The 16,622-nt window shown below is 52.7% G+C and overlaps 2 protein-coding genes across 2 annotated transcripts in view; one reads left to right on the top strand and one right to left on the bottom strand.

Annotated features, from left to right (window-relative positions):
* DLGAP2 (DLG associated protein 2) overlaps nucleotides 1–16,622 on the bottom strand; it is a 452,087-nt gene that overhangs the window by 391,760 nt on the left and 43,705 nt on the right. The gene's annotated exons all lie outside the window — the stretch shown is intronic.
* On the top strand, nucleotides 11,984–13,381 carry LOC117021529 (60S ribosomal protein L4). Its single transcript, XM_033104760.1, has one exon. It carries the CDS (start codon nucleotides 12,020–12,022, stop codon nucleotides 13,286–13,288), a length of 1,269 nt encoding a protein of 422 aa, XP_032960651.1. The 5' UTR covers nucleotides 11,984–12,019; the 3' UTR covers nucleotides 13,289–13,381.

Here is a 16,622-nt window from a genome sequence, read left to right as displayed (position 1 = left end):
TATAAATTTAACTTTCCATTTTTATTCGTCAGTGCAGAAAAGGAACAGGTTTTAAGAAATCTAACACACAAGCGCGTGTGCATACACATTTCCAGAATGCAAAGCACAGCATGTTTCATATTTACACTTCACACGGGGTATTTTCCCTAATAAAAAGAAACAAAATGAAATTATAGGAATCTACTTTCCAAATTACAAATCATATTTCCCCATTACATGATATATCCATGATTACAAACATTATACCCCAGAATCCCTACCTAATTTCTGATATCCATAAGTATTGTAACTGACTGTCCCACAATTGCTCAGCTTTCTTTCAGTCTTCTGAAAGGGAACATGAGCCATCATGACGCCTGTGTGGGAAGAGGGAGTGCGGAGCACAGCATGTTTGCTCTGCTACTTTAGTCCTTCCGCAAGAAAAGACAGAAACGTCGATTCTACTTAGTTGGTGAAAGGGTAGTTCTGATTTAAGACGACATAAAAGCAACAGCATCTTCTATCACACCTAAGAACAAGTGGTGGCACAATCACTCGTCACGTGACCTCTGCATGCAGCCAAGCCATCGTCACCCCTTCCCCCAGCACAGCAGGACGGCCACGGTCCCATGTCCATGACCACGGACAGGAAGTGGGGCCTGTTCACAGACCTGGCCCCACTGCGATTCTTCCAAATATCCTACACTTAGCTTAAAGTCAGAAAGTATGCACAGAAGAACGGACAATCTGAAAATAATTCACTTGGCACAGTATCAGGTAAGTACTGGTTATTTTCCCCCAGGTCTTCCATTAGCAGAGTTCGTTTAACAGCAAGAATGAGATCCTCCAACAAAGGTTTTAAGTACATAAACGTGTGTTCAAAAGCACAGTTAAGTCTAGCCGTGCAGTTTTAGACAGGACTTGTGCGGTAGACACGCTCACATCAGCACTGCTGTGCCTCAAATTCAGGTGTTTCTGGACTCCAGGCCGAACGTCACCACTTCAATCTCATTTCTCAACCCCTGTCAGGAACTGAGTTCCTGTCCCCACATCTGTCCGCTGACTGATGACCTGTCACCCACCTGTACCGGCGCTTTCACGGCATTGCCGTAACACCAAACGCCTTCACATCGCCACATACCCACCAAAGGGTATGTGGTCGACTCGATTCCATCTGTATCTGTCCACTTCCTCTATTACCTGTTACTCTGTGATTACGGAGTCCTTTGCCACATATTACTCTGTAATTACAGGCTTAATTGAAATGTCATAGGCATCTCATTATCAGCAAAAGAAATCAACCTCCAAGCTGCCTTCTCCAATGACACTGCACTGTCTCCACCGCAAACTGCCTTCTCTTGTCTTTCAAGCACCAATTCTGCTGACAATCAGCTCAGGCTCCTCTCTCCAATTCCTCCTGGGGGAGAAAGCTCTGTGGATGGCTGAGGCCGGCAGCCAGGCAGAGAGCAAGCAAGCAGGAGGCGGCAAGAGCACAGAGGGTCACCAGCTGTCATCGCTGCCATCCTTCAGGGGTGACACACGCGGGACAAGCATGCACACCGCCATTCGGCACATAGACATGCCAAAGTGCTGACGTTCCCCCTGCAGACGCCCTTTGGACTCGAGCTGCCATGGCAACTGATGCTCGGTGCCCAGCCTGGCCGCCAGGCCGCTCCTGTCAGACTTGCAGCCCCCACAATGCGAGAGCCCACGCCTCACAAGCGAGCTCTCTCTGGCTCACGCGTGACAGAGATCCAGGACAGGCGCACGTCCTGTGGGTCCTGCCTCTTCGAAGAACCCTGACTGACACGATGGGGTACAAGTCTGAAGGCGCCACAATCTCCTGTCCTCTCAGAACACCACTTCGATCACAATGTTGGTGGCAGGTCATAAAAAAACAACTCATGCCCGCTTAGCAGTGAAGGGGATTTGCTGGCCCACGTGGGTGGAGAGTCCAAAGCCTGAGCGGCTGGGTCCCGTGGCTCAGGGGCACCAAGCATTGGGTGACCTCCATCCTGTGATGACAGCTTCATCCGAAAGCTGACTGCACCTCATGAGGGTGGGACGGCTGCCAGTCGTCCCAGAGATTTCTTGTCACTTCCAGGAAAGGGAGCGATGCCAGAAGCTGCCTTAGAAGATCGGACACATTCCCAGAGACCCCCTCCTCCAGTTTCAAGGCTTCAGTTGGCCATGCACTCACCAGCAACACAGCCTTGCCGGGTGACAGGTCTGGCTTCCTCCCACGTTCCCAGGCCACACAGAACAGAGACCGGACAGGACGTGGTGCGCTGTGGGCATCCTACCAGGTCAGCCCCTCACCAAGAAAGCAGAGGTGCGAGTGTGGGCGAGAACCCCGGCGTCTCTGCCCCGTCGGGGTCCAAGCTCAGACCTCCCGCTCCCCTCCTCCATGAAGACGAAGCTCTCGCTTTTCCCCAGGAATGACAGCAGGACACCCGGTCTGCAGCCATGTCTAGAAGCCATTACCAACAAAAGGCCATCTCATCGAGGTTTGCTCTTCCCCGGAAGCACGTGTCCCTAAAGAACATGACTGTGTCACTGAACTAGAAAGGCCCCGAGCGGCACTGCATCTGGCACGTGCTGGCACAGGGAGGCAGCCACCTGTACGACAACACTAAGAAAATGACTCGCAGGTCACTGGACACAGTTTTTTTCTTCCTCTGTCCTCAGTTAAAAAATGATTAACACACAAACTGAACAAAAAAACTCAATTATACCTTTTTAGAGTCAATTATCATGTTGAAAATCGTAATAAATACGTTTTGTAAACAAAAGTTTTGGAAAACTGTGGTGTGGCACAAGTCCTAAGTAAAGATTACAGGAAAACAGTTTACACGTAATGAAGTTTCCTACACAGAATGTACTTCAAGAGGCAAAGAGCTATGTGAGAGGTGCAATTAGCAGAGCACTTGGCATGTACAACCTCCAATCTGCGATTGCTCGGTAATCACTGTGTTGCTATTAGCATACGGTGTGTAATGGTGCAACAAATTAGCTACTCTGCATTTTGCTTAATATTTTACTTAATGACTAAAAAGATAATAAACAGCATTCAGGACAAAATGCATTTTGAATATGAAATTATCGCGTGCTATAAGAATCCATGAAATTGAATTAAGAGGTCAGAAATGGAGACAGTGAGCAGGGCGGGACCGCCCAGGGGAGAAGGTTCACAGGTGCCAGAGAGGAGGGGGCCTGGCACACAGCCAGGATGCAGTACCAAGAGGGGAGTCGGAAAGGGCCTGAGGCAAGGCAGCTACGCCGTTTTACCGGAGGACTCGTCTCTGCTGAGGAAGGATCTGGGCACAATTGTCGGCTGCACAGGAGGCCGGACCAAGGGCTCCTGGCCGAGCCCATCACAAACCGAAAACACGCTGGTGCCAGGACACCCCGTTCTTTGGGGCAAGTCACATGGAAAACAGAACAGGTCTTCCTACGACAACGTCCGTTACAGATACAGAATGTAATGACAGTTCAAGAAATGCGGCTGATGCCACCGCGTGTGAGGAATGACGGCGCTTCTGGCCTCTGCCGGGGACCGGCCGAGGGGCAGACATTCAGTCAAGCCGCAGTTTCCTGCTGAGCACACAGACTCACAGGAAAACAACTGGTTTTTACTAAGTTCAGTCAGGTTCACTCATATTGGTAGACACAACCTAACTTACAACAAAAAGAAGAAATTTTACTGTAAGCCAATGTCTTTTTTTCCAATGCTATACCACTTAGTAACCAGCTTAAACTGGGCAGGACCATGCTGTGTAAGAAGGAAACCACAGTGCCTAAAATACCTGGGCTGCATGAAGTAAGACACACACACACACACACACACACACACACACACAGACACATGCAGAGACATACACACACATAGACATATACACAGACAGAGACACACACAGAGACACACAGATACACACACAACTGTGTAAGACAGTGAGCCCATATACTTACTCTCAGCAAGTTACTGACACCAGATATACCCTTAGTAGTAAAAATGTAGACCAAACAGAGGGTCTAAGAAAAAGGCAAAAGCTTACTGGGCAAGGTCTCAAATGGTGAGAAAGAAGCCTAAGTGAACACGGTCATTTACAAACTTTTGCGAGCACACTCTGATTAAGGGTTCTGCAGCAGGAACCCGTGAATGTGAGCCCATGTGATGGTACAGAAAGTACAGGTAGGGAGTGAAGAGGAAATTCTTACTGAATTCGAAAGGTTCCATTCTGAAAGGCACTGAGCAGCTCAGTGTGAAGTACAAACGTTCCTGGGCCCATCAGGCCTTCTCGCAGAGGGACCAGAACTCCGCTTTGTAAGGCCCAGGCGGCTAAATCCCCCCTGCACAGTACCAGTGCTTCCCAGCTTGCAAACCACCCTCCAGACGCCTGTGTGCCCCACTGTGAGAAGGTACTACCTCCCGCGCAGCCCTCCACGCTACAGGGGCAGTGGAGGCGCCACCGCAAACCACAAACACCTGGGGCCCACCACGAGCACAGCTCACAAGTCACCTCCGCCTGGATGCCCCTGAAGTCCCCGTGCTCCCCGGCAGCTCCCCATGGAGCTGGGAAAGGAGGGGAATTCGGTTCCCAGTCCTGCTGCGGTCAGAATTCTCCTCCAAGGTGGCATGCCCTCCCAGGGCCACCCCATCTCGGGAATGAAAGGCCCTCCCAGGTCTCAGCACATATTCTGACCATCTGAGGAGATGACTCCGACCCAAACGTCTCAGACTTTGGGTTCCTCCCTTTTCAGCGAAATGCACCATCACTTGTCTGGCCACCACATACAGGCCTGTCCCTTAAGATCTATATCACACAGCAACTGATGTCACACCTCTCCCGCAAGCACGGCCTCAGAAGTCCAACTTACCAAACCCCAGTGACACTGCCACCAAAGACCTGTATGTCACTTTATAGCACAGAAGGCACAGGGTCGTCTCAGCTTCACAACCATTGCAGACAGGAGCTGCATCTGCCATCGGGCAGGAAAACGAGAAGGACTAGAAAGGGTGACGCGGTTTCCCGGAGCCGCAGCCGGTCCCGGCTCAGACCTCTGACTTCCCGGCACACAGCCGTCAGCAGACCCTCCAGGAGGCCCAGTAAGCTGCCCGTCTGCTCCCACTTTCACTCCACATGTAACCAAACCCAGTTCCTAGCTGCCAGCCCCAGCTCGTTTCCCACGTACTTTTACTTCCCCAGCCCTCTGTGTTAGCTCGGCTCCGTCTTCCCCTCCTTAATTCCCTCTAAGCCACCGCTCCTCCTCACCTCAAAGCAGCTTTACGTTCAAAGGGGAAAGAGGTAACGGTAAGAGGGAGAGCTAAGAAACTGCCTCTGGTTAGGGAAGAGACAATCAGATTCCTGAAAACAGACAAGCGTATTATGGCTCTAACCCGATTTCTGGGTTTTTCACAAGCAAAAACCCTCGTTAAAAAGAAAGACAGGGAATGAGAGCAGCTTCCTTCACGTCAGGAGAGTCTAGAGTTTGGAGAGAGAACGTGAATCCTTTGTGTCACCAGCCCACTGGGAAAACCATGGTGACCAAAGAGAAGGCTCCAACACAGGATGCTTATGAAAACTGTGGCATCTGAAGTGGCTGCTGAAATTCCCAAGAATTATCTGCGACTCTGTCCAAGGTGCGGGACTGCGGGTCAGAGCGTGGGCATGCATGACAATGAGGTGCCTCCACTCCAGGGAGCACCCCGAACCAGACAGCGGTGCTTTGTAAGCGTCTGTTTACCGTGCTTTCACTTGTGCTTGCGTGTCCTGTTCTCACACAGAGAACAACCTTTGTTCTCTGAGTTATAACCTCTCTAAGAGGAAGGGTGTGGAGCAGCTTAGACTGGAGCTGAGTACGAACGCCTGCTGTCTCACTGGATGGCTACGGAAATCAAACCTGATCAATCCATCCTGGTTTCTCTGAACGCATAAAAAGTGCCTACAAGAAAGAAAATGGAGCTGCAGCTTCCAACTTGAGCGCCTTCCAGTTTAGCACGTGCTGCAGTCCGCGACCGGGAAGTCAGGCCCTCGACGGCCTCTGCTGTCTGCCTGCGAGCTTCTGTCCTTCACCCTGTGGTCTGGCCTTTGGGAACCCCCTCCCTCTCAGTCCACAGGACAGGCGGCCCCACTTCAGGGGCGTCCCACCATCCGGTCCGTCCCGTCCACCCCGTGACTCGTCCAGAGACGCCCACACTACTCATTGGTCCAAGGACAGCCATCGATGTGGCTCTGCGGGAACAACTGGGGATGCTTTCTGGGACAATGTCAGGCTGCCGCTGCCACAGGCGACCGCGCAGAGACCACCTGAGGGAGAAGCCACACCCTAATGACATCGCTTGAGCCCTTAGGCCTGCTTCCAATTACACGATCCTAGAACGTCCCCATTTATTTGTAAACCACAATGAGCTGAATATCTGCCACTCGCAACCAAACACACCCTAAGTAACAGAGTCAGCTATAATTCTGCTGTAGCTCGTGTTACCCGGCCTTTTCTGGTTCTAAGATAGTACCCCAGGTCCAGTTTCCCATGGGTTTCTACATGGTCGTGGCAGAGACTGATTGGCATTCTATCTTTTTCTTCTTCAAAATTTTAGAGTTAGAAGGGAAAACCCAGCAGGAACTAAGAGTCCAAGTTGAAATTTGAATGTAGTTTCCCACAGAAATATGATTATAAGTTTTGGATCATGTCCAAACAGGAAAAGATTAACCCACGGTGGAACAGAGAACACTGGAAACTATAGCTTAAAAATCATACTACAGATACTTCTGAAACCTTAGAAACTACAGGTGTTGGGAGTTCAAAACAATTAACACTAATGACATTCCAAAACACAGCCCTTGTCAAGCTGGGAACCACCTGGGTTTGGGTCTGGGCTGGCATTTCAAGGAAGATCTGTAGAGAAGGTGACAGAGTCTAGTATGACATATAAAATGTGATGTTAGCAGTTGAAGAGTGTCATGCAGAGCGGCCTGCGAGGTCTCTGGTCCTGCTCCCCACATAAGAACGCAGGACATGGTGAGGCCAAAAAGGAACACCCACGGAGCCATAGGTAGGGGAGTCGTATCAATATAGTCTCGCTGGCGGCTGGGTTGGAGACACAGGAAGCAGGAGCCGTACGATTCTCAACCCTCACTGTGCCGCTTGCAGGCTCAGCCACCATCTTCTTGCTAACCCCCATTTCCTGCTAGCGTAGCCACAGCAGTTATATTAGTGCCCAATGGCTCAATGGTTACAGCTGACGGCCAACTAGCCACAGCTGATGGCCATTTGATCACAGTCGATGGCCGTTTACTACCTGAGCCAGCACCTTTCTATGTGAGGCCGAGAGCCTGGAAACTGCTTTTTGGGGTTCTGTCCCCACAAGAGCAACTCAGCCATGATGCCACTTCCTCAGCAAAGGCTGTGGGACAGCTTCGTGAGTGACGCTACAGACAGCTTCCATGAAAGAAACGACAGGGAACGGAGGAGGAAGCTGGGGAGGAGTAGGGAGGAAGAGACGAGTTATCCTTCTCAAATCTCCATTACTGATACAACCTCGAGAAAAATTTTCATTCTGGAGCATTATAAAAGGAAAAACATAACTCTCAACAACTGCAATTTACTTAGAGGGCAAATCACTCCCACTGCAAATTGCTCAAGTTAGTACCTGGAGCTTTAAAAAGGGGAAGATGAGTCAATACAAGTTACTGTAGGATGATCAGTGCCCTTTCGGGATGATGTAAGCTGAATGTGAGTGAAAACGTTGTGGGAAAGTTTCAAATATCTTGACAAATAAGGAAGGAAAGAATTAACTTTGCACCTTCAAGTAATCTTATTAGAATTATCCTGGGCCAGTGTTAATTTCTGTGCCAGTGTTAATTTCTTCAAATGACCACAAATTAGAAATGATAGTAGGCAGAGCAAACTATTATATGTCCACTCTTCCTTTTGTCACCACACTCCCTGGGAAGACATGGAAATAGAATGGTGACATCAGAAGACCGGTCACCCTGGGACTGACTTTGAAACAGAGTGACATTTACGGGTCAGTCACCGCTTTTGCGGGCCGAGCAGAACGTGAATGCCCTGCTCACCAAAATGAAGGGCTCGGCTCTGTAAGACTAAGTAAACACGCAAAGTCCATTTGCTCACCTTTCTTTAACTTACGTAAGAGTGACAACAGATACACAACACTCCGGACATAGGAAGAAAGCAGTTTCCTTAAAAATCCCCAAATCAAACAACTAAAACAAACTTCAAGGAAGCATCCAGAGTAGCTCTGACTTCAGATATGCGGTATCTCTCATTTTTAAAGATTTCTACATAAGAATTCTATAAGGTCCTGTGTAGCATATTTCAGTGCTGAATCATCGGTAAGGTAGAGACACTTGCTTCTTATTCTAAACCAACAGCCCTCTTGCTGCATTTTAAATTCACAACATGCACCAACCCCCTCAAGAAAAGGGCAGTTTAAAACTCATGTGAGAGCTATGGATTGAATGTATTTAACGGATACATCTTTTTATCCATAATTGGCCTCCACATTTCTCGAAAGCCCTTGAATTGTATTTCCTTCCCAGTATTAGCAAAATGTTAATTTCCAACCAATAGTGCAGTATAAGTATAATGTGCTCATTCATTATGCTCATAATTTGCAGCATGAGGACTGCAGAGTGGAAATATAAAATTCAGGAGAAAATGCACTTCTCTGGCTAAAAGAGAAAAATGTCCCCTGGCCCAAGTATTCCTACTTTCTAGGGAAAGCTAACCTATTACAGTGGAGGTGGCCCCTTGACACCAACTGTATCTTGTGGTTAGGTTCTATGAAAGAAAGAATAGACTAACTTAGAAAACGAGTTCTGCATGTGCGTATTATGTAATCCCTCTCCAGCAAGCAGCCCCCTTGCAATTTCCGACTCAGCTCTGTGAGCGGAGAAGTCACCAAGCTCGCCTGGGCTTCTATTTTCTCATCCACATGAGTCAGCTGAACTAGAGGTGGCCTCAGAGGTCCCTGTCACTTTCAATCAATAAATACTGGATAAAAGATTACACATGCAGAAGTTACAGAAACAAATCAGATGTAGGTGTTATTTTTTTGTAGAGTTTACACTCCATCTAGCAAAGGATAAATCATGAGTAAAAGATAACTATGGCAGAAGGAAATACTGTAACTGACAGGCAGAGATAAAATGCAACGTGAACGCCAGACTGGGAGAAATTAGTGTGTGCTGGCGAAACCCGGAAAGGCCTATGTGGAGGTGGTATCTGAACCAAACCTGACGGGACCTGAACGGGCAGCTTCTGCGGACGACACCCCAAGGACCTACAGCAGTATGAGTGTGTCTGAAGAACACTAACAGTTGTGTTTGGCGACAGCGCAGGGTGCATGAAAGTGAGCAGAAAAAAAAGGAGAGAGGATAGATGTGGCCCGTGACCATGAAGCCCCCGAATGGCAAGCTAGGAAACCTCGACTTCATTTTAAGGAAGTGGGGACCCCGTGCCCTGAATGTGATGGCACAGGAGGGACAGAGGGAAGCAGCTAAGCTGAATAAGGGAGAATGGGTACAGGACGAAGGAGAGGCCGAGGGTCAGCTCAGCTTGGGGGGCAGGGTCCAGCATCTGAATGTACTGCGGAGCGCGCTACGCCGACGGTGTGAGGAAGAGAGACTTGTGGCACTTACCACATTCCTGGCTGGGCTCAAGGCAGTGTCCACGTCCCCCAGGCCCAGAGCCGCGCTGGCCAGCCCACGCCCGCCCTGGTGCCCCGTCACAGCGCTGGGGCCACCTCTGGCGTCATTCCAAACCCGAGGTGGACGGGCGCAGCCCAGCTCAGACGTGGGAAGTGCCCCGTGAGCCTGGCCATGGGGACAACGGCGGCAGACACAGCCGGCACCTCACTCCGGGCGGGCGGGCTGCCCCGGAAGGCCCTTCCACGAGCGGTGCCACGTGCACCTTCCCTCTGGTGTCCTTCCTGAATCTTCTCGGCTCCCGAAACCCTCCCAAGTGCCTGCAGCTCTGACGAGCCCCCTTCCTACTCCGCACTCTCCGCCGCTTTCAGCCCCAAACACTGCCCCTTATTCGGCCTCGCCTGGATGCGGAGTTATCACAGCAGCGACACGACACCTTCCGGCCCCGCGCTCCGCGTGGAGCTGCATCTGCGTCGCTTCCCTCTTCACGGATCTCACAAGGGTGACACCTGCTGGCAGAGCGGGCGTGCACCTCGGAGGCCGCAATGGTGCGAGGCCCTCGTGGGGCACAGACAGCACGTGGACAGACGTCCAGGACGCGTCCGCTACTAAAAGTTCACTGAAGCTGCTGGCACTTGGGATGGAACCATGGAAGCAGGGTCCTGCGAGGAGCGCTGGCGAAGAGGGCGGACACAGCCTGCGCGGCGCGAGCTCTGCGCGCGGCGTCTTCCCCCCACGGCCCCAGGGGGCAGCACACAGCTGGGCATGCGGCGGTGTGGCGAGCGTGCCTGGCGCCCACGGGACGGCGCCCCCGGCACGACGCCCCCGGCACGAGGCCCCCGGCACTAGGCCCCCGACACGACGCCCACGGCACGACGCCCACAGGACGACGCCCACAGGACGACGCCCCGGCACGACGCCCCCGGCACGACGCCCACAGGACGACGCCCACAGGACGACGCCCCCGGCATGACGCCCCCGGCACGACGCCCCCGGCACGACGCCCACAGGACGACGCCCACAGGACGACGCCCCCGGCACGACGCCCCCGGCACGACGCCCCCGGCACGAGGCCCCCCGACACGACGCCCGCGGCACGACGCCCACAGGACGACGCCCACAGGACGACGCCCCCGGCACGACGCCCCCGGCACGAGGCCCCCCGACACGACGCCCACAGGACGACGCCCCCGGCACGACGCCCCCGGCACGACGCCCCCGGCACGACGCCCCCGGCACGAGGCCCCCCGACACGACGCCCACAGGACGACGCCCACAGGACGACGCCCCCAGCACGACGCCCCCGGCACGACGCCCCCGGCACGAGGCCCCCGACACGACGCCCACGGCACGACGCCCACAGGACGACGCCCACAGGACGACGCCCCCGGCACGACGCCCCCGGCACGACGCCCCCGGCACGACGCCCACAGGACGACGCCCACAGGACGACGCCCCCGGCACGAGGCCCACGGCACGACGCCCCCGGCACGACGCCCCCGGCACGAGGCCCACGGCACAACGCCCCCGGCACGACGCCCACAGGACGACGCCCACAGGACGACGCCCCCGGCACGAGGCCCACGGCACGACGCCCACAGGACGATGCCCACAGGACGACGCCCCCGGCACGAGGCCCACGGCACGACGCCCCCGGCACGACGCCCCCGGCACGACGCCCACAGGACGACGCCCCCGGCACGACGCCCCCGGCACGACGCCCCCGGCACGACGCCCCCGGCACGACGCCCACAGGACGACGCCCCCGGCACGAGGCCCCGGCACGACGCCCACTGGCGCGGCCGCGTGGCGAGGCGTGCACACCTGGCCGTTCTCCCCGCGGTCGGCCCAGCGGTTCGGTCCTGGCGGCGTTGACAGTGGAGGGAGGACCCAGCACGTTCAAGGGGCGTCCTCAGCAGCAGACACAACCCGACAGAGCACAGGGTACCTGAAGATCTCAGGGGGGCGGAGCAGACGCCTGAACCCCGATGAGACTTGGCTGCTGTGATCAGATTTAGTCAAAATGAGTAGAAGCGCGCACAGCTGGCGCCGGGATACACAGCAGAAGGCTGCTGCACGGCAGGAGGGCCGTCCCCATGTCCCTTCGACCTGTGAAACAAGCCAGTGTCCGCAACACGAGGCTCATCGCCTTCCGCACAGGCCTCCACAACCCAGTGACTCGTGAAGCGATGGTCCACGCAGGTTTGGGAGCCGCTGTGGCATCTCAGGAACATAATGAGATGTTTGGCTGCTCAGTCTGGCCATGCTGGCTGGATTAGATTAGCGCGAGCTGACACAAAGAACAGGAAAGGTGGTTGCCTTTAAAAAGTGGACCTGGGAGAGGAGCGTGGCCGTCTCCTCTCCCCGCCATGGCGTGTGCTCGTCCACTGATATCGGTGTACTCCGAAAAGGGGGAATCATCTGGCAAAAATGTCACTTTGCCTGCTGTGTTCAAGGCTCCCATTCGACCGGATATTGTGAACTTTGTTCACACCAACTTGCGGAAAAACAATAGACAGCCCTATGCTGTCAGTGAATTAGCAGGTCATCAAACCAGTGCTGAGTCATGGGGTACTGGCAGAGCTGTGGCTCGAATTCCCAGAGTTCGAGGTGGTGGGACTCATCGTTCTGGCCAGGGTGCCTTTGGCAATATGTGTCGTGGAGGCCGCATGTTTGCACCAACTAAAACCTGGCGCCGTTGGCACCGCAGAGTAAACACAACGCAGAAGCGATACGCCATCTGCTCTGCCTTGGCTGCCTCGGCCTTACCAGCGCTGGTTATGTCTAAAGGTCATCGTATTGAGGAAGTTCCTGAACTTCCTTTGGTGGTTGAAGATAAAGTGGAAGGCTACAAGAAGACCAAGGAGGCTGTTTTGCTTCTTAAGAAGCTTAAGGCCTGGAATGATATCAAAAAGGTCTATGCCTCTCAGCGAATGAGAGCTGGCAAGGGCAAAATGAGAAACCGTCGTCGTATCCAGCGCAGGGGCCCTTGCATTATCTATAACGAGGACAATGGCATCATCAAAGCCTTCAGAAACATCCCTGGAATTACTCTGCTTAATGTAAGCAAACTGAACATTTTGAAACTTGCTCCTGGTGGGCATGTGGGCCGTTTCTGCATTTGGACTGAAAGTGCTTTCCGCAAGTTAGATGAGCTGTATGGCACGTGGCGTAAAGCCGCCTCCCTCAAGAGTAACTACAACCTTCCCATGCACAAGATGCTCAATACAGACCTTAGCAGAATCTTGAAAAGCCCAGAGATTCAGAGAGCCCTCCGAGCACCACGCAAAAAGATTCATCGCAGAGTCCTGAAGAAGAATCCACTGAAAAACCTGAGAATCATGTTGAAGCTAAACCCATATGCAAAGACCATGCGCCGGAACACCATTCTTCGCCAGGCCAAGAATCACAAGCTCCGGATGGATAAAGCAGCAGCAGCTCTAGAAGCCAAATCAGATGAGAAGGGGGTTCCAGGCAAGAAGCCAGTGGTAGGAAAGAAAGGAAAGAAGGCTGTTGGCATTACAAAGCAGAAGAAGCCTCTAGTGGGAAAAAAGGCTGCAGCTACCAAGAAACCAGCAGCTGAGAAGAAGCCTGCAGAAAAGAAACCCACCACAGAAGAAAAGAAGCCCGTGGCATAAACTTAAATTTGTTTATTTCATGAAAGTGAGATCACTTTGGACAGCTAATTTTGAATAAAGGGATCAAAGAGGCAAGGAGAAAAAAAAAAAAAATAAAAAAAAAAAAAAATAAAAAGTGGACCTGTGTGAGCAGTTTTCAAATGTCACCCAAAAAGCACTTTCCTCCATGTGCCTCTTCTGTGTAAAAACTGGGGCAGCTTCCATTAAGGCAAGTAGAAATGCTTATCCAATTACTGTAATTATCACATTAATTCACAACAGTTAAGCCCTTTTCATATCCAAAGTGAGCTCACAGCTAATATCAACCATTTGATATGCAACATTAGCAAAATGCATTTTTGCAAAACATGCCTTGTCATCGTGTTGACTGTTGGGTACCCACAGCCAGCCAGAAACAAAATGTGAAGTGAGCTATGTGCCAGTTTTCTCGGATCTTCCAACTCCTGGCTCAGCCAGTATCAGGTGTGCCCGTGTCTTCTACTCTGCCTCCTCTAATCCCCACCACCCGGGATCTTCTCGCTGCTAATTCTTCACACCCTCCCTTCAGCATGTGATTTCCCTCAGCCCTCACTGCCCTGCAGGCCAAGTTCATACACCTATGGGTGGTGACATGTCACACATGGCAATGTGGACACATCCAGGAATCTTCATCCCAACATCAAACTGCCTCCAGTTACTTGAAATCTAAGGTCAGAACACACAACGCACCCCAAGGTTCTTAGGAAAATGTGCAGTGCGAAGTGTCAGTACACAACATTTAACCTTTGGTGTCAGCGGAAACAAGTACGTGGTCGCCTGGGTTCTGGGTACACACCACTGCTCAACCCAGCGCCACCCTGGGGTCTGCAGTCAAAAGACAGTGGGACCTGGTTCCTGTTTGGAAAGTCGTAGAGCTTTCCAGACAAGACAGTGACCTGGAAGCGAGTCAGGGCCCCCAGAAAGGTAAAAGCCAAAAGACTACCAGCACCCTCTGTTGGTGAGGGCTTGCAGCGCCTGGAAACTGCTGGGGGGACAGAAAAGGGGCAGCCACACAGAGGACTGCTTGCAAGTATCTTAAAAAGTTAAACCTACATTTATGGTCCTAGGTATTTACCCAACAGAAACGAAAACACGTGTCCACAAAATGACCTGTACAAAGGTATTCACAGCGACCGTATCCGTGATGGCCAACAACGGGAACAACCACAAAAGACCAGATCAGTACGACCGTGGTTTAGTCACATTCACACAATGAAACACGAATCAGTAATAAAGGAGACAAACTGACGCAAGCAACAGCGTGAGTAAATCTCAGGCACTGTGTGGAGTAGAAGAAACCAAACAAAAAGAACGTGCTGTATGAATGCACTTGTTTTCAGAAAAGGCAAAACTGTCCTATGGTGACAGAAGTCAGAGTACCTGCCTCTGGCACTGGTGGGAAGGGGACTTCCTGGAAAGGGGTACATGGGGTTTCTGGGGGTGATGGGCCTTTCTCTACCTTGTTTGGGTGGTGAGTACGTGGTATACCAGCTGTCAAAGGTCACTGAACTGAGTATTGAATGTCCATTTAATGCATGCAAGGGATTCCTCAATAAAAGAAGTGTAAAAGGAGAAAGTGACATTGGGTGTCCAATGGCAGGGATCTGAAGTCCCAGGGGTCTCTGCAGGCAGCCATCAGCAGAGGGAAGGCCTGGTGGACAAAGGGCCCCCCGAGCTCTGAAGGATGAGCGGGTTTGCCAACTTAAGTTTGGAGACTTACGAGGAAGCACTTCCTGCCACGAGGCTCTCAGGGCAAGGAAAGAGGTGCCAGGAAGCTGGAGACCCAGGAGGGCTGGCAGGGAGCAGGCACCAGCCCAGGCTCACCAAAACCCGCCTGTCACGTCAAGGTCTGTCCACTCCCACTGGAGGCTGGGAGCTGGTGGAGGATTTGAATGGGCAGAGGGGTTATCACACTTAACAAGAGCACTCGGGCAGTAACGTGAGGAGTGGGCCCGAGGCCACAGGACAGGAATCGGCTCGTACTGACACTGTAACAGAGAAAGTAGGGTGTCCGAACTAGGTGACCCTGGGGGTGCAGGCGGCAGAAGAGACAGATCCTTCCACTGTCTCCCTCTGCAAACCCTCAGACATCACAGTAAGGACGTCTGAAAACTGAGAGCAGCGGCTCAGCGTACAGACATCTGGAGGGTCACCTGAGAAGCAGAGGTCGGCTGGGACAGACGGCAGCCATGGTCAAGCTGTGGCCACGGGCACTGAGGCGGCGCAGCGCTGGGCACATCCAGGAACACGGCTGCAGAGGCAGGAGGGTGTGGGCACGCACGGTCCACCCTCATTAGCAGCCCTGTGAACTTACCGGTTGCTAAAATTTATCGGTGACCCCAAAGCAATGCTCGCACTAGTCATGTGCAGGGTAAATGGAGTCACCCAGCACAGGTCCCCAGCACAGCCTGTCTCAGCTCCACACGTGTCCTACGCAGTCTGCTTATGGCACTCTGTGCACATCTGCGCTTCTGTTGCTGATTGTACTGTTCCCAGTGACCCTGGGCCCTGTGCTGTCTAGTGTCCCTAAGTGCAGGAGGCTGTGACGTGCCTCACGGAGAAAACACGCGTTAGATAAGCTGTGCACAGACCTGAGTCAGTGTGTGCTGGCCGTGATTTCAACGGGAATGCATCAACAATATATATGAAATGTGGGGCTTTTAAACAGATTCACACAGCAAACCAGGTTATGTGTTGATGAACTGGTGAAAATTGTGACTCGAGGCTCACAGGTCCCTGTGGGATCCCCAGGGAGCAGCTGACTGGGAGGTCACGGTGGCTTCGTAGAGCACAGCTTCCAGGAACGGTGAGCAACGACCATGGGCAGAAGATCAATGAGAACAGGCACTAGGACTTCTGAGCAGCTACCCCCGCTCCCCCCCCCATGTTGCTGGCTTTGTCCCCCAGACTAAACCACTGGACCCCAGGACAGGGAGGCAGCAATGGCCCCATTGGCTAATGTCACCAAGACGGTGGCAGGTCACTGGCACGCCACTCATGCAGCTGAGGCTAACCTCACTTAAATCCCTAGGAACAAAGTCTTGTCGTTAGAAACAGGATTTCAGCAATAAAGATGCACTGAGGACCAGAAACCATTCAGCACCTGAGGAAATCACGCTGCGAAGGAAATCTCACTCCACCAGCAGCAACGTGACAAACAGCACACGTCACACAAAGTGGTTGAAGGAAGTGCCATGACATGCTGTCCTGGCTTCCATGAGAAAGAACTACACAGAGGTGTAGGGAGTCCTAAATACATGATGGTGAGGAGACAGCACGGGCTGAGCACACGTGGGTGCGCTGACCAGCAGGGCTC

The sequence above is a fragment of the Rhinolophus ferrumequinum genome, chromosome 4 (genome assembly GCF_004115265.2).
Source record: "Rhinolophus ferrumequinum isolate MPI-CBG mRhiFer1 chromosome 4, mRhiFer1_v1.p, whole genome shotgun sequence".
NCBI lineage: Eukaryota > Metazoa > Chordata > Mammalia > Chiroptera > Rhinolophidae > Rhinolophus > Rhinolophus ferrumequinum.
This window is presented reverse-complemented; position numbering and strand designations above follow the sequence as displayed.

Bases quoted from the DNA above. Each gene is read 5' to 3' on its own strand.
- LOC117021529 (XM_033104760.1), top strand. From the start codon at position 12,020: ATGGCGTGTGCTCGTCCACTGATATCGGTGTACTCCGAAAAGGGGGAA.